Genomic DNA, 23784 nt, shown 5'->3' with positions numbered 1-23784 from the left:
TTATTCTAATTTAAAGAAAAAATAAATTAACTAGAAGAAAAAATTTACTTATTAAAGAAAATTATTTATATACCCTTATTTTTTCATTTTAATTTTTTAAATAATTTATAAAATTAAAATTAAAATAATAAATTTAAAAAATTTTCTCTCTTCTTTTCTCTTTATTATTTTTTTTCACTAAAATAAAAAATATGATCCTTTGTTTATTTTCTTCTTTCCTTCTTTATCTCATTGGCTCATTTCTTATCCCTTCCAAACAAAAGTCTACCTTGAACAGTCCAAGAGCAACTGAACTCTCAATGAGATCTCTCAGTTATCTATCCCATTTTCAGAAAAGAAAGAATAGAATCAAATAGGTATGAATTTGAAATCGTTTCTAAATTTAATGTTTTGCCATATTTACTATTTTTATGTTTTGGAGATGTTTTTATGTTACCCGAAAGCTTTTCGAGTAAGATAAAGATTGAGTTTTTCCTTTTTTTTTTTTGGTGCGATTGTGTATGTGCGTTAAATTTGCTTGCCTGCAAAGAAGCTCAACGCCTACGAGCCTTAACAAACATCAAAAGCTGACAGATTGGAAAAAGAAAGTTGTCGAAGAGCTCTTCGTTACCAGAACATCAAAATGTCTGGACTTCAAGGTATATCAAGCTTCTTCTTAGCTATGTGCTTGCTATTTAATGCTCTACATTTGTTTAGCAACTGAATTTGTGGGTTGATCTTAAAAATTTTGTGGTTCTATACAAACCTTCTTAACTTTTGTTGCAGACTTGGAAGCTGAAATCTTAGGGACGAAACAGCCATTCCTCTCTCAGCCATTCCTCTCTCAGCCATTCCTCTCTCAGCCATTTGGTTGGGCGAGTAGCAATAGTGTATTATTTCCGAGCAGCTCATCAAAATCTTCAGTTTCACGTACAAGATCTCGAAGGACGTTTTTTGATGTTCGGGGAACTTGTTTTCTTTGCGGAGAACCTTTGGGTGATGACAGAAACATATTCATGTACAGGTTAGTCGTCACTCTTTTATCTCTCCAATTGATCGAAGCTCCTGTTCAAATTCTTCCTTCTAATTTCCATTGGAGTTTTATCTTATATCAAACATCTTATGGGCATGGAAAAATCAAAAAAGAAATATTCAAAGAATATTTTTTAAAAAATTGATTAACCAAGTAGATTTATTCAAGGAAAATTTACAATTTGGTTCCTGAATTTTGTAATATATTATATTTTAGTCCTTAAATTTTTAGGTTTTACACTGTATTACACTTTAGTTCTTATAATTTAATACATAAAATAATTTAGTCTATTTAATTTTAATATTTATAATAATTTTAATATTTATAATTAGTTCCTATAATTTTAATTTTTATAATAATTTTAATATTTATAATAATTTCATCCATTGATAGGAAGACTTAATTGTTTTATATATTAAAATTATAGGAATTAAATTTTTCTATATAGTAAAAGTAAAAGGACAAAATAATTAACTTCTCAAAATTAAGAGACTAAAGTGAAATATAGCGTAAAACCTAGGGATTAAATAATTAATTTTCCAAAATCAGACCAAATCGTAAATTTCCCTTTATTTAATTACTTGTGGTTTGAATTTTATAAAATAGAAGCTTAACCAAATCAAATTGAATTACTATATTCTTTTATAATTTTATTAAATATAAATGTTCTTAATAAATAAATATTTTGTTGATTTTTATTTTTGAACCATAAATATGTAAATCATCATAAATTTGTAATTTGACATTTCATCAGTATGCTGTATAATTAACTAAGAAAATAATAGTATTGGATTGAGTTTTAGCTTTTAAATGACTATTATTAGAAGTTCTATTTGTGAGATTAAATTTAAATGAATTACTATAAATTAAATCTGTCTCATTATACGATTAATCCCTATAATACAATAATTAAGGCTATGTTTGGTTGGTTATATTTTCTAAAAATCAAATATTTAATTATTGCTTAACTAGTGGCCTCATGGTAGATTGTGTGAAGCTAACCCTGAAACGAAAATGGAGCAATGTATTAGATTCTTTCACATGCTTTTCTGTAACGTGAAATTTTTGCAGAGGAGATTCATTCTGTAGCAAGGAATGCCGGCTACGCCAAATGGCTAAAGATGAAACCAGTGACCGAATACAGATCAATCCTAGTGATCCAGGTATCATGATGCAGCTTCAAGACTAAAACCAATATCTTATCCTAATCATGATGTAGCATGAAGTGATCTAGGGTGCAGCAGTTTAATTTGAATATATATGCCAGTTGTAGTATTTGAAGACTGACTCATTTCACTGCATCATTTTCTTTCTCCCTTGATAAATGATTCATTGGCTTTAGTGGAATTCTGGACTGCTATTAATCCGAAATTTTTTCGTTTCTATTTGTTCACAGCTTCAGTGAGAATGGCAAGGATTAAATCTAAGCTGGGCAAGAAATTTGACACAAGAACCATTTTTGAGGGAATAACTGAAGTTAGGGATCAATGTTGGACCAAAGCAACACACCCAAGAGCAGAACTAGAGAATAAACAGAAACCAATATGCATTGCTCCATCTGAGACATTACTTGAAGCTATTATAGAAAAAGATATGAAATTTGATCGTAGCCTGAACATAATCATGGGAAGCATGGGAAATTCAGATATAGGTAAGATTGGGATTTATGGAAGAGCAGGGATTGGAAAATCAACTTTGTTAGAAACCCTGAGGGATCAGCCTATGGTAAGGAGATTTTTTGAAAGTGTTATTTGGGTTAAGGTTTCCAAGGTTTGGCGCATGATCCAGGTGCAGCAGGAGATCTTGAGACAATTAGCTTCTAGAAAGATTGATCATAATGAGCATATAAACTCACAGGGACTGTTCAATTTGCTAAACTGCAAGAAGTTCTTATTAATTTTGGATGATGTTTGTGAGTTCATAAATCTAGAAATGATGGGAATCCCTAAGCCAACCCCTGAAAATGGTTGCAAGATAATTTTGACAACTAGATTAGAGCAGATATGCGATCAGATGGCAGTGGACTGGAAGGTAAGACTAGAAGATTTATTGTCCTGGGAATTGTTTTGCCAGAATGTTGGTGAAATTGTGGATTCTTCTCCCAGCGTTCAACCACTAGCAAGAAGAATAGTTGAGATGTGTTGCCACTGTTCACATGCCATCATCCTAGTTGCAAGGGCATTAAAAGATGCTTGTGATATTCGTATCTGGAACAATGTGCTTGAAACATTAAGCAAGGAACCTGTATGGGTGATATCTCATCAAGACAAATTAGAAATTATCATGATTAATGCATTAAAATTCAGCTATGAATGTCTACCTGATGACATAACTAGAAAATGCTTAAGAAATTGTGTGCAGCTTTTTCAGAATCAAGTGTTTAAAGTAGCATTGTTGATAGATAGCTGGATTGCAGATGGTCTAATAGATAACCATCATAAAGGCAATCAAATTCTGGACACGCTGACAAGTGCCAATCTACTGAGGAGAACTTCTCGCAGTCAATTTGTTGAGCTGGAGGAGACGTATCGACATATATTAGTAGATCATATCATCTTACCAGAGGAGGGGAGATTGTTTCTGATGCAAGGAGGTATGAGATTGACTGAGACACCAAAGGTTGAGGAATGGGAGAGCTCGAAAGTTATTTACTTGATGGATAATGAACTATCGGTGTTGCCAGAGAATCCAAGATGCCTCATACTAGAAGCATTGTTCCTCCAAAGAAATTGCAAATTAAGAAAGATACCTCCATCATTTTTCCATCATATGCCTGCTCTAAAAATCCTGAACCTGTCCAGAACTCGCATCAAGTCTTTGCCAGAATCTGTATTCAAGTTGGTGAGCCTTAGAAGGCTTTATTTAAATAATTGTGAACTGCTTATGGCATTGTCTCCTAGTGTTGGAGAGCTGAAGCATCTTGAGGTACTTGATCTTCAAGGGACAGAGATCATGGATCTGCCTAAGGAAATTGAACGATTAACAAATCTGACATGCTTGGAAGTGTCATTCTGTGAGCCTATGAATCACAGAAGATCAAAACAGTCAAATCCTTTGATTCCTTGTGGTATGATATCTGCTTTATCACAGTTAGAAGAATTAAGCATCGACGCGAGTCCTGATGATGAATGGTGGAAAGCATGTGTGGAGGATGTTGTTTCTGAAGTTTGTCACTTACCAGTGCTAAACACACTTAAATTCTACTTTCCTAGGGTAGAACTTCTGAGATATTTCAAGTGGTATGATGCTGTTATGGCAGATCCACCATTGTCACATTTCAGATTTACTGTTGGTTGTAGGGTCAAGCGCATCATATCTCGACTCCCTAGCGATATTGAGTTCGAGTTGGAACGATATGCTAGGTGCTTGAAGTATGTAAATGGTACAGCAATCCCTGGAGATATCAAGCAGGCACTTAGACATGCAACTGCATTTTTCTTAGATCGCCATGTGACTATTAGAAAATTATCTGAATTTGGATATGGAAATCTGAAGCAACTAAAATGTTGTGTGGTGGGGGAATGCAATGAGCTTCAAGCAATTATAGATGGAAATCAAATAGAAGCCAGACTTGGTGATTTAGCACTGGAATATCTGCACATATACTATATGAAGAATTTAAGAAGCATATGGGAGGGACCATTGCATTATAGTGGCTTATTTGTTCTGAAATTCTTGACTCTGCGCGCATGTCCACAGTTAACCACCATTTTCACTTCGGAATTGCTTAGAACTCTCATATGTCTAGAAGAGCTCACAGTTGATGATTGCCCTGAAATCATAACCTTAGTGACCTGCTATAAATCCGAGGATGTACAAATCTTCCCAAGGTTAAGGAAGGTATCTCTCCATTACTTGCCTAGACTGGTTGGATTCTCCGAGTGTTTGCTGCTTTCTCCAAGACTGGAATGGATTAGTGTTTGTTATTGCCCCAATCTCAAAAAGCTACCTATTCTTGATAAAGCTTTAAATGGAAATCTAAAGAAGATCATGGGCGAGTCTAGCTGGTGGAAGTCATTGAAGTGGGAAAGCACAAAGGATTCTTGGGATGACATATTTGTTCCTGTTGATGTATGTTATTGAATGGCTATAGTCTTGTTGGAATAGAGGCATTGTTGCAGTTGAGAATTAGCATTCCATATATGCAGAACTTATAAACGTACATAATATAGTTGTTGAACTCACGAATAGAATTAAAAAACCACCTCAAAGTTGCTGCTAGCTAGATTCTTTCCTGATAGTATAGTAATGAAACAATGGAATCATTTTTTTGCTGAGCTTTGATCTGTGAAAAACACAGCATTTTCTGACGTGTTCATATTTTTCTAGACAGGATTTTGCTCTCTCTTCAATCTCTTGCACTTGGCTATTCCATCTGTTATGGATTTCCCTGTACTTTCCTCGCCGTTTACGGATCCTACGCTCAATATCACTTTTAAAACCAAGAAGGAAGTTAAGTTCCCCTCGTAAGGCTTCAAAATTCTCCTTCAGATTCCTTGAATAAGAAGCTTCTTTCTTGACACATTTCAATGCATCTTTACCAACCTCATACAAAAGTGTTGCACTAGCAATTGCTATAGCTATAATTTCACCAACACCAAGAGTAGTCATCAGGAAAACTTGATAAGAAGTGAGAACCTGCAAAAATGATTTCTGGGAAATCATTACATATCAGAAATATTTAAAAGGAAGATGAATTTGATTCAATACATTTACCTATATCTGTATCTGTGAATCCCTGCAAGCTTCACAAGAAATTGAAAGACTATAGGAACTTATGTGAGATGTGTTGAACCAAAAAGCCTACTCATTTATTATTATTATTTTTCTAATTAATAAGTCCATGACACCCCTCAGCTCCTCCCAAGCCTAACTGCGTTTATGTACCCGATTAAGCTGGGTAAATAAAAAAATAAAATCAATTATACCTTAAATAGTGTATTCATATTGTGAAACTCCAGCACAGTTAAAATTAAAGCATAGTAAATCCCAATTAACACTAACATGACATTATAATATATGATATTACTTGTGAGAAAACTAGTGTATTTCTTAATTGACTCAATGAAGATTATATTAAACTCAGATCATTGGATTATCACCAAAAGGCTTGGCAAACAATATTTTTCCAACTCCTAGAAATTTTAGTTTCCCATTTGTTTTGAAAAATAAAAAAGAAGATTAAAAAAAAAGCATTATTTAATTTGGAATGGATCGTTTTTGTCAAAATTAAGATCATTAATATCAAAATTAATTGAAAAATTATTCTGTGTTCTTAGGGGATATGCTCTCTCTATATAAAATCATGAGTCTCACTTCCTATAAATATGAAAAGGTGAAATTTTATCTTAAAAAGTGGCATATCATATAATTAGAGGATTATCCGTACTAATACACATAATTATTAATAATTTTAATTTATATATATATATATATTTAATTTTAATATATAAAAATAATATAATATTTTAAATTTTTATTAATTATTTTAAATTTTATTTTTATTACTTTTATCTCGTAAATTTTTTCATAATAGAAATAATTAAAATATATCTATATATAATATAAATATAAATATACATAACTAATATAAATTACCTTGTAATAGTTATTACTTATTATAGTATTAGTAGAATAACTATTAAATAATTTATAATTTTTATATAATAGAGAATTTCATAAGGCAATTTTATAGAAAAAAATATCACGTATTAATATTATAAAAGAAAATGTCACATATTAGTTATATGAAAATATTATAAGAGAAAATATTATGTGACAGACTCTTGAAAATACCTTTATATATATATATATATAGAGATTAGCCAAATTATTTAGTAATCACTGAAATCTCTCCTTTTTTTATTATTAAACAACGTGGGCTTAGTTCAATCAAATTTAGCGTGTGTTAATGCCCTCACATGGACCCACAATTTCAAAGGCCCACTTGCACTGGAGCTGATATCCAAACATTGGTGATTACTATTTTTTTTTTATTGAAATTAGATTAAAATGATTAGTTGATTTTTTTAATTTTTATTTTAAATTAGGATAAATTTATAGTTCAATAAGCTGATAAAGAAGAAAATTAATTTCATAATCCCTAAAATTTTAAAAACTACTTAAAAGTAATATAAATAAAGTTTAGAAGAGAAATTTTTATTTTAAAAAATCTTAAATAAAGGGAAATATTTATTTTAAAAAATATCACTTTTTTATTTTTTACACTATATAATTTTTTTGAGTCTTGACTTAGATATTTTAAGGTTAGCTTTTTCTTTTTTTACAGCTATATCTAATTGTTGAACTATAAATATTTAGATTTTTTTTTTATATAATGTGTGTATATTGAGAATTATTATTTGATGATTTTACAATTGACATTAAGAAATTTATTATGTTGTTTTTGTTAATTTTGAAAAAAAAAAAGAGATCCATCTTAGTTTATTGTTGCTTTACTTGGATGTTAAAAAATTCATATTTTCACAATAATAATAATAATAATAATAATAATAATAATAATAATAATAATAATAATAATAATAATAATTTAGAATTTCTGCAAAAATAGATTTGATAAAAATAGTTGTTATTTATAAACATAAACATTAATATTTAGCTTAAAAGATAATAAGATAATAAAGAAAAAAAATAATTTAAATTTATTATTATTTATTAAAAAAAAATCTTATTACCAATAGAAATGAATTGAATTCTATTATTAGAATAGAATTCTTATCTTACAAATGACTTAATCTAAAAGGAGTGTAAAAATGAAAGTTTTTATTTTCTTTTATTCATTTGGCTTTAATGGAGACTTGAACATGAAATTTCACAGTTTTGGATATGATTTAAATATACTAAATTCAAGCTTATTGGTGGGAATGAGAGATGTTTTATAGTTCAAAAAACACATATAAAAATTAACTTTATTTTTATGCTTTTTTCTTTTATTATAAAAGATCGAGGGAGTAAGACTTGAAACTGACACATATTAGGAAAGATTAATTTATATTTTGTTAGAATTTTGTATCGATAAATTTTACATTGAAAATATACAAAATGACACAATATAAATAGTTGAATTGTAATATTGAATTAGCTAATATTTTAATGTATAAATAACCCAATCACTTATATAAATTCATAGTAAAATTGAATTAAAGTGTTATATATGTACACAATACTCTCTAAATTTAGTAAGGTATCAAAACAAGAGTGTGTGTAAGGAGCTCAACCACTTATGTATGAAATAAAGAAAATAAATTAAATAAAATGGCATAGCGACTTGACTTAAAACTAATTAGGTGATAGTATAATGATAGAAAATGAAAAAAAAAAAAACCAAATAGGTGATAGAATTGAAAAAAAAAATCAATATAAATTAAAGATGTTCCCTAATAAATAGTATTAAATATAAATTAAAAAAATCAATATAAATTAAAAAAAATCAATATAAATTAATTATAGTTCAATATAATTAAGATTAAATTTAAGGTGTTCCCTAATAAATAGTATTAAATATATAATAAACTTTTTATTCTAATTAGATTAATTAAAGAGCAAGATTTTTTTTATCTAAATTAGGTTCCAAGATATAAGATATATAGTGAGACGTATTTATTAAATACATAGGTCTCAATATTTTTCTTTTAAATTATGATAGATTTAGTTTAGATAAAAATTATCAAAATGACAAATTTCTGTATCTATCTGACCTGACCTCAGATACTAATATAACAAATTGAGGTTCAACACAAATTTTTCTTGTAAAATATTATAACAAACTAAATTAACCCAAAATAATAACAATAAAAGCCATGCATACAAGAACAACTAATTTACGACCACAAACTATTGCTGATTAGCAAGCTAATTGAACACCAGCCACATGATTCCTCCACCACCCTTTTTTTTTGATAAGCATGATTCCTCCACCACCTTATGTGCAGCATTTATCTTCTGATCTCTTGTTTATTATTGCGATTATGATGAGAGAGTAAATTGGCTAACTCTTTGCCATCATTTTTAAGCTCATTAGCTTTTTCCAAGAGCTTGATCGTTTTTCTGCTAAGTTTTGCTCTTGCCATAAACCAAGTTGATTGCTTGGTATGCTTATATTTTCTGAATAGAGTTCTTGCTTCGCCGTCAATCTTCCACACCCTCTCATTCCAGTTCTTGCAAATCGGCGGCGAACTTATTCCCCGTCTTTGGATCATGCGTTCGATGTCAGTCCTTAAACGCAGGAGAAAATCTATTCCGCAGTATAGTGCTTCACAGTTCTTGTCTAGATTATTTGAGTAACGAACTTTCTTCTGGAGATAAGCATATGTATCTTTGGACATAGAATAACATAGGGATATAACACCAACGGCTGCTGATATAATTGCAGTTATGATGGCAGTCATGGCTAGCTAAATTTTAAGCACCTGCGGTAATAAATCACTGAATGATCATTGACAAGCATAAGAACATTCTCGCAGAGAGACAGAGGTCACAATTTTTAGAGCATAAACCATAGAATTCAAAGCTAATAGATAGTTAATTGATAATATGTTATCAAGTGGCAGCAGTGAGATGAGAAATCTTATCAAGTGGCAGCAGTAAGCTGAGAGCAGACATATGTTAGCTATAAAAATATGTCATGATTCAAGTAAAATTAATTAGAAATGGACAAATTAGAAGAGTAGTAAGCTTGATTGGGTTTTAATGCCTTTACCTTAAACACAAATACCCCTAGATTGATCCCACAGCTAGCTAGTAACCTCCAGTTTACACCTGACAAGACTATTTATAGCAACTAAAATTCAGGCATAACTAACATACCATATAATAAATTCAAGTTCTTGTTGAAAGAGAGGAAAAGACAAAGAAATTAACAAATAAAGAAGAAGAAGAACAACAACTTGGGTGGACTTGGACTTGTGGTTGCAAATTTCTCCAATTTAAAAGACCCAAGAAAACACGTAGTAGCTGGTCAAAACAAATAAACAAAGCTAGGATTCTAATTTGTTGAACTAATTAATATATGAACAAAGTTATGTTCGCACCAAAGAGCTTTCCAAGTTGGTGATAATTGTTCTAAGTATTACTCAGAATTGACAACCTAACCTCTCAAAGGAGAAATTTCTTCGAGGTTCGTTAAGATTAAACCATTTCCATGCTCAGGATTGGCTTGTTTCCAATTCACACATTACAAATCAGAAATTGGATAGAAAGATTATGTAATAGGCATAACAACAACCATATCCCTCCTTCATTTTCAATTAATTAATTATTTGATAGACTTCCATAAAATTAGTATGTAAATTTCATGCGAATACAACAAGAAAAGAAATTCCACAATGGTCCATCTTTCGGGTTTGACTCAGAAATTTAATAATTGCACCCTACCTGGGGTTGTGCCCAACTTGTCAATACAAAGACGTTTTAGAATGACTTGGACTATCTCGTAAAGTTTCATTGAAGTTCATTTAAATTGATAAAGATATTTGAATTTAGTCATTGAAGGAAAATGGGTCATGATGGCCAACCCGAACCCATATGAAATTGGTGGCAGTTGGCTTAGACGTGGAAGAAGAACTCTCTTCCCATGCAGTTACATGAACTGTTTAACAAAGCCATAGTGGCTATAATCCAGGTTAGTTTTTCTAAGAGCATATATTATGGCTTGGAGCCATAATTCTTATTGGATGCAACTTTTACGTGGAAAGATGGCTAAGAAGTCAGCAAGTTTGACGTGAGATTCTTGTTTTAAGGAAGCCATAACTTGCATTGGTTGGAATTAGAGAGAGTGCTGAGAGATAGAAAGTGAGACGGTTGGCTTCATTCATTAATTGGCCGAGAGCAGCGAATTTTTTTTGTTCCAAGAGACGGCCAAAACGTGATTAATTCATTCATGGTAGTAAAGGATGCGTGTGGCTTCCCAAAAAAAGAAAAAAAAATGAAGAGAAGGTGCATTGTGCTCTAAAACTGGTACTAATCTGAAGTGTGAGCAAGGTCTATCTTCACTCTCTACCCTTCATTGAATTCCATGGAGTAAATTGATTTTGTAAATTAGGTAACATCTAGATTGTTATTTATGAGCATGCATGACTGATCATATGTTAAAAAAAAGGCCAAATAAGTCTATGTACTTTTACTTGAGGGCCATAGCTTAAAATTAAGTTTTAGGTTAAATAAGGACAAATATTTTTAATTAAGGTCAAATAAATCCTCACCTAATAAATAATATTTTTCTAATAATAAAATACTTTTTTGATTTTTACTAATTTTAAAATATTCTATTCACAAAAATCTTAGACACAACTTTGTACAGGAAATTGCACAAGCTGATAGGCTTGTTTTGATTGATATTCACATGACTTTTACACTTTGAGATGAGAATAATATTAGTTCTGTTCAGTTTTTTTCAAAAGATAACCAAAAACAGAAAAAAAACTTTTCACAGCTGTGCATACATCTCCTCCCACTGCATCCCAATTTTTTTGATAAAAAACTCCAGAGAATCCATCTGGACTAGGAACTTTTAGACCATCCAGTTCAAACACTGCTTTTTTAACTTCAGTATCATTAACTGGGGCAAGGAAGCGTTCATTCATTTTTTTCGTGACAATTCTAGGAACCAGGTTGGAGACTTCCTCTTCCCCTCTAGTGGAGCTGCTGGTGTACATCTTCTTTAATAAAAAAATTCTTGGTCAGTTTCAAGCCAATGACCATCTTGCTTTCGCAACTTCACTATAAAATTTCTATTTCTTCTCTGAAAAGTAGATAAGTGAAAGAACCGTGTATTTTGTCTCCTTCCATTAGCCACTGGATGCGAGATCTTTGCTTCCAGTGGGTTTTCTCGCATCCAGTGGGTTTCCTCTCTTCTCCATAACTCATAAAGTCGGGACAAGGTTTGCTGTTCAACTTATTACCTTCTAGGCTAGGATTAGAGTGAATCTCCTTTTGCTTGTCTTTCAACATAGCTAGCTCTGCTGCATTCCCAGAAAAATGAACTTTACTCCATTGGCTAAGCTCTCTTCTGCACTGCTTTAGTTTTTGAACAACAGAGAACATAGGAAAACCCCTGAAACACATGAGACCAAGCTGAAGCTATCACTTCCAGGCATTCTAAATGCTTCATCCATTTATCTTCAAACCTGAAAAAGAATTGAGTCTTTTTTGGTCTAGGTCCCTCCAAACACAAAATTAACGGTCTATAATCAGACCCAATAAGAGCCTCATGAATAATGTAGGCCTTAGGAAAAGCTTCTCATCATAGGACTGACACAAGAGCCCTGTCTAATCTTTCTATGATAGTTGAGGCTCCAAATTGTTTGTTAAACCATGTAACCTTTACATTCCAGATCAATCAACTCACCAAAATTCATGAAATCTAACAGCTAACTTCAGTTGGTTCTTAGAAAGAAGTGCATTCTCATATCAAAATCTAAAATTTCAATAAAAAAATTTTAGACTATCTTTTTTAAAAAATATCATTTAGTTAAATTTATTTTCAGTAATTATTCATAAAATACGTTAAACAATTATTTATAATAATATATTATTATTTTTTAAATTATTAATTTTATAATTATAATTAATTTACATTTAATAATATATCAATTAAATTTCAATTTAACTCTAATTAAATTTTAAATTCTTTAGCGTTCTATTGCGACAGATTATAATTCAATGACGCTATATATCCACTCTAAAATGACTCATTTTTTATTCATCAATATAGTGAAATCTTTAAATTTTATGATGAAATTATAAAAAAGAAAAATTAACTAGAATCGTATATCCGTTGGAGTCCTATATTCAATACAAATGTAAAAAAAATAAATAAAAATATATACAATAAAGAAGGGCTAATTATTAGATACACCAGGAACACTAAAAAAAATAATTTATTCTCTCATAGAAAAGTGAGCCCTCCCTATAATATAGAGAGTGAGTCCTGTATGATTATGAGAGATGGTGTATGTGCACTGGGTGCACCTTATAATTTCTCAGAAAGAAGAGTCAAATCGAATTGATTTTATCTATTTATTTATTTATTTTGATAGAGATAATTTTAAATTCAACAATTAGAGAACTTGCCATAGTTTTAGCATTCTTTGAGTAAGAGCATTTCACAATATCGTCATGTACTTTATTCAACATTTCTTTATAAAAAGGAGTTTGGTATATCAACAATTGTTTTCTATGTGCAAATTATACTTACAACTAGCTAGAGCGTAGCACTAGCTGAGAAATCTTATCAAGTGGCAGTTGTGAGCTGAGAGCAGACATATGTTAGTTATTAAAATATTTCATGATTGAACTAAAATTACTTAGAAATGGACAAATTAAAATTAAAGAGTAGTAAGCTTGGCTGGGTTTTGTGCCTTCACCTTAAACACAAACCCTAGATTGATCCCACAGCTAGCTAGTAACCTAGAGTTTACACCAGATAAGACTATATATAGCAAATAAACTACAGGCGTATCTAACATATATAGACAATAATAAATTCAAGTTCGGGTTGAAAGAAAGGAAAAGACAGAGAAATTAACAAGAAGCACTAGAGGAAGAACATCAACAACTAGGGTGGACTTGGACTAATTAGTATTAACAGGAACTAAAATTAATTAAGTTGCAAATTTCTCCAATTTAAAAAAGCCAAGAAAACACGCATACCAGTTGGTCAAAACAGATAAACAAAGCTCGGATTCTAATTTGTTGAGCTAATTATTATAAGAATTATATTTATGTTAGTGTAAAAGAAAATAATAATTCATAATTAAAAAATATAAAATTATAAATATTTCAACGTAAATTTACTCTACAAATAAATATTTTATTATAAAAAAATAATTACAAATACCAAATATTTTTATCTCTAATAAAATACTCAAACTCTCAAATCTAATTACATCCAAAACCTCATAAAAGGTTTAAGAAAACATTCACTCTAATTTTTTCTCTCTCACAAAATTTTGGCATGAGAAGTCGGCTCGAATGCCAAAATCGACAATTTTTATGCCAATTTTGTTCCAGCCGCTCTTTTCTAATTTGAAAGCTAAAGTTGAAATCTTCGACAAGTGAAAGATTACTTGGCAGCAACTCATTGCATTTCTTAAGTTTATAGAGCCCAAGTTGATTTATTATTTAATTTTTTTTTATTGATAAGATGAAGAATTGCAAATTTTTCATAGCTAACCATTCTTAATAATTAACAATCAAGTCACTGCATAACAGTTAGCATCAAAGGTCTTTCCAAGCTGGTGATAATTTGCTTAAGTATAGCTCATAATTGACAACCTAACCTCTCGTAGAAGAAATCTCTTCGAGGCTCGTTAAGATTAAACGATTCACTTACTTAGGATTGGTTTGTTTCCAATTCATATATTACAAATCAGAAATTGGATAGAAAGATTATGTGATAGGCATTCATTTTTAATTAGTTAATATTTGTTTAATTCGTTAATATTTGTTAGTAATATCCTCACCTACACTTAGATATATACTTTTTCCATATATTTTTATCTATCACATTTAGATTTTGCCTGATAATTGAATAAATTTATTTTTATGAAAACATATAATAATTGGCTAAATTATTTTTTTATCTCATCTAATTATTTGTTATAATATTTATTATATTTTGTAGAAATAAAAAGTAATATTAAAAATAAAAAACAGTTAATACTCTTTAATCTTCTTGATGCGTCCCAACCGCAAGTGCACGGGTCGTACAAGTAGTATAGAAAAATATCGATCCCACGAGGAGTTGTGTTAATGATTGAATTTTCGATATAAAAGTTGACTAAATTGAAGTATTTATGAGATTAAGTAATGAATTAATCGGTAATGGAGTATGAAATCTAAATGTGCATATTTAATATTCCATTCAACAATGTATTAATTAAACTAAAATTGCATCAAATAGAAATAAGCAAGTTCAAATATGGCAATATTTAAAATGGCAAATGATTAAATTTGATTAGAAATTAACAATGGTAAAAAGGTGATTCCGGAGTTCGGGATTTCATATTCGAGCTATTTTGGGATTTTAAATTGGTTGTCCAATCTTATGAAACTTATGAGTTTTAAGGAGATTAATCCTTAAATCCTTTGAATTCCCTTTCGAGTGAGACAAAGAGTGCCTTAATCAAACTAATCCTACTTTCGTGGACTTAGAATTAATTAAGACCCATTAAGTTCTTTAATTAATCATGAATCCTCTTAATACTTAGACTATTTCTATGTCTAATTTAATTAAGTCCAATTTCCTGATTATCTATCACAAGGTCTTCTCCTTTCGGTGCTTCAACCATGGATTAAGAACATTACTCAATGGGATCCTACATTAAGCATGTCATTAAGCATACAAGAAATGAATAAAACTCATTAAGACCACAAAATATGGATTACCAATCAAAATCCACAAAATATCTCAAATATTACAACCCTTACTCCAGAATCAAAAGTAAACTACTCACTATCCATAATGCTTACAAGATATGATGAGTTTAAATGGAAATAAAGCTTTAATCTAAGCTAAGAAGTAAGTAATTAAACACTAGAAATGTAGAAAAGTGTAAAGAAAGAAAGAAATATGCAAATCTTAGTTGAAAATGGTGTGGAAGGTGAAAATGACTCCTCAAATTCTGCTTAGCCTCCTCCTTTCTTTCTTTGCTCCTTGCCCCCCCTTTTAAAATGAGAAAATGGGACTATTTATAGCATTTTTCTGACATGGAGCCCTAAAATAGTATGTTCTAGGAGGAATACATTAAGGGAATCTTCTGCCAGCTCATTAATGAACTCTTTATGGGACTGCATAAGTGGACTGCATAAGTTATGCAGTCCCTTATGCGATTTTACTGATTAGGTCACTTATGGAAGTTGCATGACTTAGTGCATAGGTTATGCACAAATTCGTGAATGTGCATAAGGGAGGTGAGAATGTGCATAAGCTATGTAGTCTCCTTATGCACATTTCGCTGGTTCTGAACAGTGATCTTCCTCCTTATGCAGCGCATAGCTTATGCGGCAAGTTATGCAGTTTGGTCAATGCATATTTCAGCTTGAAAACTTGTTTTGGCATCTTTTGCTGTAGAAGACACTCCTCAATGGCAAAATTCTCTTTAGTCCTTCAAAAACACCATTTTTCCTACAAAACAAAGCAAAATTACAAATTAATCCAAAGTTGACAATTATGGAAAACTAACTAAATAACTAATGAAATTAGCTAAAAATGACTAATAACCAAATAAAATGATTGTGAAATTAGACCTAAATGACTATGCAAAATATGTGCATCAAATACCCCCAAACTCAAGCTTTTGCTTGTCCTCAAGCAAACTTTAAAATGTGGTGCAAAGTTTTTAAGGGTGCCTTATCCAAAGAGTTATGAAAATCACTCATTAAGGTAACTTAACACACCTTTAGCCATACCAACAATCCATATACCCATCCTTCAAAATGCAAAGAATTTAATGCTTATCCAAGCTTTCACCGCTTAGCCATCAAGTCAATTATCATTCAAATCCCCAAACCAACCAATCAAAAGAGAGAGTCATGCTCAAAAGGAATTCTAGAACAATCAATAGTCAAAGTGTCTCCATATGGAATGATGGAATTGAATGAATGAATGAATAATTTTCCAATCCCATAGGCAAATTCCCTACTCCTATCTCCACTAATGTAGCTAGTACTATCAAGAGATCAAAGGTCTTTTTAGGGATGTAGTGGGGCCATGGGGTTCAAAATGAGACTAAGAAGAAAGATAGGTAAAAAGGATTCAAAGCATGAGAATATTTTCAATTTTGAAACATAAGGTACACTTTATTATATATTTTTTTCTTTTTCTCTTTTTTATATGGGAGAGAAGAATACACAATGAGGATTGTCAAGTGCTAGCATAGTTTACAAAACACATAAAAATGGAGGGACATTTTGATACTTTAACTTGTATTTTGTATTTTCTTTTGATGATTGTCCCTAAAATTGCCACCCCCAAACTCATTTCTTTTGATACTTTGGGTGGATTTCTTTCATTTTGAATGGCAATAGTGAAAAGCACATATACTAGCACTTTTACAAGGTGACAAGTATTTCTTCTCCCTTTTATTGTATTTTTTTATTTTATTTTATTTTATTTTATGTACCTAATATTATGAATAATTATTCTCATGAAAAGGGTTGGAGTGTTTGGTTCATTGGCTAGGTAGTAATAAGGGTTTCAAGAAAAATTAGGGACAAAAAGGCTCAAAGGGGTTTGCAAGGATAAATTTTAATTGGGCAAAAGGGCCAAAGGTTTAAAATGAGAAGGTTTAAATCAAAGAATGCCTAATCATCTCTCTTTTCAAGTACAAGCTGGTATTTCGCCTTGAAAGGTTTAGAAAATTTGTTCTAGGATTGGTTCATTTGACTACCTTATATCCAATAATTCCCTCTAAACACTTCCATCTCCAAATGACTAGTTGGGTGGCTTTTTGGCTAAGAAGATATAGGCAAGGGATAGACACTTCAAAACCTTGCACCTTTTAGGAAACTTTCAATCCACAAACCCAACTAAAAGGTGAGTCAAATCACTCTCATAGGCACATTTTCAATACTCAAGGGATTTGGCAAAAGATTTTAATGCATGGTGTATGATTCCTAAAATGAGTAATGCATGAACTAAATGGAGGAAGCCTATTTGTATGCAATTTGTACAATTTCTAAGTGATGTATAATGTGTGTGTAAATGTGTAATGAATATATATGTATGGATGTATATGTAAAATATTTACAATATATGTAAATGAAATGGGATGAGATGCTCTTATACTCAAAATGTGAAAAATAAAGCTAAAAATCAAAATGTGCACCCCCAAACTCAAAATTAGACATTGTCCTCAATGTCTCAAACAGTAGATATCCGAAACTCAAAGCAAATAATATTGACCAGGAATTGTAAAAATTAAGAACAAAAAGAGAGAGTTACCTGGTATGAGAATTCAAGTTAAAGGGATGCATAAGAAGCTGCACAGGTTATGCAGAGTTAAGTGCTGTCCAGAACATGTGCATAGGTAAGGTGCATAAGCCATGCGGTGCTGCATAAGAGGCAATAGATGTTGCATAGGCTATGCAGGACAGTTGCATAAGGGAAATACAACCTGTGCAGTTCTGCAGAAGTAGCAGAAAGAGTTGCACAGGCTATGCAAAGGTTATGCATGAGGAAATTCATAGCTGTGCAGTGTATACAAAAACTGCTGCAGGGGAATTGGCAAGGGGAAATGTACAACCAGCAGTAGAAGTATGGAAATATAGACAGAGTATGGGCAAATATGTACAAAAAGGCAATAAGTGCAATAAAAATCAAAGAAGACGAATGTAATAGCTATTCAATAAAACTTCAAAAGAAACAGAATTTAAAAGAAACTAATTCAGAACAAATCAACAAAATCCAAAACAAACTATAAATGTTTGAACATATTTACAAAGAAAAGGTCCTACAAGATTGAACAAAAGTAAACTAAACACTAATCTATGTCTATTGTTTTTCCTTTGTCCAAGGATGTTGCTAAGGGGCTGGTGGCTGCTGCTGGCTGACGAAATGATGGTGCAGGAGGAGGTGATGGAGGTGGAGGTGGCATGCCCAGAAAGATCATGAGTTGCTTCACCATCTCCTTCAGTTCTTTCTGTTTGTCCCTGGTTTCCATGACAAGGTCAAATAGTTGATCATGACGATCCTTTAGTGTATCAAGACCACTGTCAAGTTTTCTATCCACAAAGTAGATATCATCACTAAGCCTGTCAAGGTAGGTGAATAAGGCTTTAGTGTTGAATGCAGGAGGTGCTGTGGATGAGGTAGGTTCAGCTGTAGGAGGTATGGGCTGAGCAGAGGTAGCTGGAATGTCCTGAGTAGGCTGAGGGGGTGGGGTAGGTGTAGTAGGGTCTTTGTGGGGTGGTGTGAAAGGTTGGGTTTCTGATTGTGCAATTGGTTCAGTTTCTGCTGCAGGGTGGCCAGTGTCAAAATATGATAAATGGAACCCTGTTTTGGTTAAGTGTGCAGTATCAAAATAGGAAGTGTCCTCAAGTGCTGGAATTGAGTGCTCTGCAGGATTAAAGCCAAAATGCTTGGCTATGACAGTAATGAGCCCACCCAAAACAATGTCACCAATGGATTTGGTGGCAATATGCAGCACATGTTCACAAAAGAAGTAACCAGGAGATACCTTAACTTTGTGAAATGCACACCATAACATAAATAGTTCAGATTTGCCCACAGCACCAGAACTAGTCCCTCTGCCCAATATGGTGCTAGCCATCAGCCTATGAATAAACCTAAGTGCAGGATCAAGGATTTGGGATGTTTTGGATCTACCAGCAGAGAAAGTTTGAGGTTGGTTTGTTATGATTCTCCAAAATTGGGCAGGATTCCAGATGCCCTTGTTGGCTACCTCTACTCCAGTGTGTGGTACTCTAAAGAACCCATCAATTGCAAAACCAAAAATGCCATGAAATTGGTCTAATGACAGCTCTCTATTTTGCCCCAAGCATCTAAATGTCATAATTGGCTTATGGTCTACATCATGCAAGTTGAGGGTAGCAGAGAATGAAGAAATAAACTCCAAAACTAGAATTGGATAAACTACCTCTTGCTTATGCACAAATTCTGTCCAACCCATACCGTCAAGAAATGCAACTACATTGTCAAATAAACCCAGAGATTGTAGAGCATCAGCAGATATATACCTAGTAGGTTGTACCCTTCTATCTTTGAGTCTTTTGAAAGCGGCTTTTTGAATTGTATCAGGGAGAGGCCAGGGTAGCTTTGATACAAATGGGGCTGCTGAAATTGTCTTTTTGCTGGAAGAAGGTGTAGAGGCTGGAGCCTTGGGCTTTTTAGGAGGTGGCTCCGAAAATGGGGTGGGTGGGTCTTTGCGTTTGGACAGAGGAGGAGCAGAGGACATGGGTCGCACGGATTTGGACCTAATTTTGCGTTTGTATGTGGTTGGTGGAGGTGGTGGTGGTGTCGTTTGTGGTGGAGGATTGGAAGGGGGGTGTATCGAAGACAATGGAGAGACTTGAGAGGAGGCGGGCCGTGAATGTGGAGTGGAATCCATGGCCGATTGGAGAAGAGATAGGGGGAAATGAAAATGTAGGGGGATTTAGGGTTTTTGTGATGAGAGCGCTGGTGGAGAAGATGGGAGAGAGACGGCGAGAATGCCGGAAAGAATGAAGGTTGAAGGGCGGTCGTGGGGTTCAAGAGTCGGGAAGTGGAGGTGGTGGGAATGTTCTTTGCTGAAAATGAATTTGAATCGGGTTGTAGGAGACTGCCTAAGGGAAAATGATTTATGCATAACCTGCACTCTTTTGTACATGTTTCAAAAGGATTTAAATTTCAGAGAAATGCTTATGCACAAGTGCATAGGTTATGCACTGTCCTTATGCATGTTTCGGTGACCCTGAAATGGTGAGGAGCGAAGTCATGCGGGAGTGCATAAGTTATGCACTCCCCTTATGCATCTCTCGGCAAAAGTGGTTTTTCAGAAAATTGGGTCATGCAGATGTGCATAAGCTATGCACTCTGCTTATGCACTCTGCGGCAATTTTTTTGAATTTTGGTTGGTGGTCATGCAGATGTGCATAAGCTATGCACTCTGCTTATGCACTCTGCGGCAGGTTTTGAAATTCAGAATTTTGGTTATGCAGAAGTGCATAGGCTATGCACATTGCTTATGCAGGTCTCGGCAACTTTTGGGATTTTCTGATTTCTGGTTATGCAGAAGTGCATAGGTTATGCACATTGCTTATGCAGGTCTCGGCAAGGTTGTATTTTTGGAGTTCTTGGTTATGCGGAAGTGCATAACTTATGCACCTTCCTTATGCACCCCTCGGCAAGAATGATTTTTGGGTTTACGGTCATGCGGATGTGCATAGGTTATGCACTCGCTTATGCACCTTCGCAGAGTGGAGTTTTGGATTTTTGGTTATGCAGAAGTGCATAAGTCATGCACTCACCTTATGCAAACTTCGGCAGAGAGAGAAAATGAAGGATTTGAAGTTATGCAGAAGTGCATAAGTCATGCACTCACCTTATGCAAGTTTTAACAGATATGAAATTTGACAAAATGAGGTTATGCAGAGTTGCATAAGTTATGCACTCTCCTTATGCACTTGCAATAAAGGTGAAAAATGGCAAGAATTTTGGTTATGCAGGATTGCATAAGCTATGCAGTTGCTTATTCACAATTCAACAAGATCAAGAATGCAATAGAACATGAATTGCAAGTGTGAAAAATACCCTGGAATGATGAAATATAATTCTATGAAGCACAAACCATGAGAAATTTTCACCAAAAACACATCAATATATTCAAAGTTCATCAAAAGTGCATCACACAAGCATGTAAAAATGGATCCTACATAAAAGACCCTTGAGAACTATGCCATTTTAAGACAAATTTTGCAAATCAACATTTAGCAAATAAAACTCCATAAAAATCTACATGAAGTTGCATCTAACCACAATTGAGAAATGAACTCTCCAAGATTTGCCAAGAAAATGCAACATTTCTACCTTGAATCCTACAACCCCAAAGGAGCTCGAAGCGCAAAAATGACCAACTAACCACCATAATATCATTATAAGCACAAATATTAGAAAATTACCCACCCAACCTCACCAAAAACACAAGTGATCTGCAGATTCTATTTTTACGCTCTGCATAAACGGATAGCAATTTCAGTAGTTCACCAACCTTTCTCCATTGATATACATCCAACCTCATCAAAAACATGAGCCATTTTGCTGCAGACACCCTTTTTTGCTGCAGAATGTACATTTCCTCTGCATGAACTAGATTGCAGCTCCTGCACAGATTATGCAGCAAAAGCTTATCAGTTCTTTTGAAGGACAAAATTTTTCAAGTTAAGAATTACTTCCCCAACAGTTCACCAGCCCTTTCTTCATTGAATTACATCTACAAGAGACAAAATTTAACAATGTCAAAAATTGAATTTGGGGAGATTTGAGATAAAAACAAAATTAATGAAAATGAAAGTAAATCAACAAAAGCAAAATAAAAGGACTTGGGATGCCTCCCAAGAGGGCTAATTTATAGTCCTTATTTGGACTCTTCATGAATTTTATGAAAAGAGGTGAGGGATTGGAGAGCTTGTAATGACTTGCTCCTAGTATTGGGTCTCCAGTTATGTAATGCTTCAATCTATGCCCATTGACCTTAAAATTCCCAGATTTTTCACTCCAAATTTCTATTGCTCCATAAGGGAAAACCTTAGAAACTCTATATGGACCAGTCCACCTTGACTTGAGTTTTCCAGGGAACAATTTCAATCTTGAGTTGAACAACAAAACTGAATCACCTTCTTTGAATTCCTTTTTCCTCAGATGCTTATCATGCCAAACTTTAGTTCTTTCTTTGTAAATACGGGCACTTTCATAAGCATCCATCCTCAATTCCTCAAGCTCATTAAGTTGTAACACCCTTTTCTCACCAGCTTGCTTAAGATCAAAATTCAAGGTCTGAATGGCCCAATATGCTCTATGTTCTAGCTTCACAGGTAAATGACAAGACTTACCATACACCAACCTAAAGGGAGTAGTTCCTATAGGGGTTTTGTAGGCAGTCCTATATGCCCATAAAGCATCATCTAGTTTGATAGACCAATCTTTCCTAGAATTGTTCACTGTTTTCTCCAAAATATGCTTGAGCTCTCTGTTAGAAATTTCAACTTGTCCTGAAGTTTTAGGATGGTATGGGGTAGCTATCTTGTGCACTACACCATACTTCCTCATTAAGCTCTCAAATTGCTTATTACAAAAATGGGAACCCCCATCACTAATTATAGCCCTAGGAGCTCCAAATCTGCTCAAGACAAATTTCTTCAAGAATTTCACTACCACTCTAGCATTATTAGTTGGAGTTGCAATAGCTTCCACCCACTTGGACACATAGTCAACCCCAACTAAGATGTATCTATTACCATATGAAGGAGGGAATGGCCCCATAAAATCTATTCCCCAAACATCAAATAATTCCACTTCAAGAATATTATTTAGGGCATTTGATCTCTTTTGACAAATTTCCACTCCTTTGACATTTATCACAATTCAACACAAATTTCCTCACATCCTTAAAAAGATTTGGCCAAAAGAAACCAGCTTGCAAAATTTTACTGGCTGTCTTAGAGATGCCAAAATGACCTCCATAATCAGAAGCATGGCAATGATGCAAAATACTTTGTACCTCCTCTTCAGGAATACATCTTCTAATTAAACCATCACAACATCTCCTAAAGAGTAAAGGGTCATCCCATCTATAAAACTTCACCTCATGCAAGAACTTTTTCTTTTGTTGCCATGTCATACCTATAGGTAAAACTCCACAAGATAGATAATTCACAAAGTCTGCATACCAAGGTAGTTTAGCAACAAGAGAGAAAAGTTGGTCATCCAAGAAAAACTCATCAATAGGGATTTCATCCAATTCTTCACCATCCAATTTCAACCTACTAAGATTATAAGCAACTACATTTTCAGGCTCCTTCTTATCTCTAATCTCCAAATCAAACTCTTGTAGCATCGAATCCACCTAATGAGCCTCGGTTTGGCCTCCTTTTACTGAGCAAATACCGATGGTCGCATGATCTGAAAATATAAACACCTTTGAGTCAATAATGTAAGGTCTTAACTTTTCCAATGCAAAGACTATTGCCAAAAATTCCTTTTCAGTTGTTGCATAATTTGTTTGAGCCTCATCCAGTGTTCTACTAGCATAATAAAT

The 23784-nt window shown here is 33.1% G+C and overlaps 2 protein-coding genes across 3 annotated transcripts in view; one reads left to right on the top strand and one right to left on the bottom strand.

The window, feature by feature from the left end:
- The window catches only part of LOC110652321 (disease resistance protein RPS2), a 48174-nt gene that overhangs the window by 4937 nt on the left and 19453 nt on the right, over positions 1 to 23784 (bottom strand). The window lies entirely within an intron of this gene.
- Positions 237 to 5146, top strand: LOC110652953 (probable disease resistance protein At4g27220). 2 transcript variants are annotated; one of them, XM_058151158.1, is made up of 5 exons: positions 237 to 356; positions 533 to 638; positions 766 to 1003; positions 2084 to 2175; positions 2409 to 5146. In XM_058151158.1, exons 2-5 carry the CDS (start codon positions 623 to 625, stop codon positions 5093 to 5095), a joined length of 3033 nt encoding a protein of 1010 aa, XP_058007141.1. In that variant the 5' UTR covers positions 237 to 356; positions 533 to 622; the 3' UTR covers positions 5096 to 5146. The 2 variants fall into 2 exon arrangements, with proteins under 2 accessions (XP_058007141.1, XP_058007142.1); XM_058151159.1 differs by having other exon boundaries at positions 238 to 356; positions 530 to 638.

The sequence above is a fragment of the Hevea brasiliensis genome, chromosome 8, assembly GCF_030052815.1.
Source record: "Hevea brasiliensis isolate MT/VB/25A 57/8 chromosome 8, ASM3005281v1, whole genome shotgun sequence".
Taxonomy (NCBI): domain Eukaryota; kingdom Viridiplantae; phylum Streptophyta; class Magnoliopsida; order Malpighiales; family Euphorbiaceae; genus Hevea; species Hevea brasiliensis.
Note: the sequence above shows the minus strand (reverse complement) of the source record. Positions and strands in the feature narration are given on the sequence as shown.

Excerpts from the sequence above, each read along its gene's own strand:
- LOC110652953 (XM_058151158.1), top strand. Across the intron at positions 1,004-2,083 it reads AGAAACATATTCATGTACAG|AGGAGATTCATTCTGTAGCA; the intron begins GTTAGTCGTCAC and ends AAATTTTTGCAG. Across the intron at positions 2,176-2,408 it reads GATCAATCCTAGTGATCCAG|CTTCAGTGAGAATGGCAAGG; the intron begins GTATCATGATGC and ends ATTTGTTCACAG.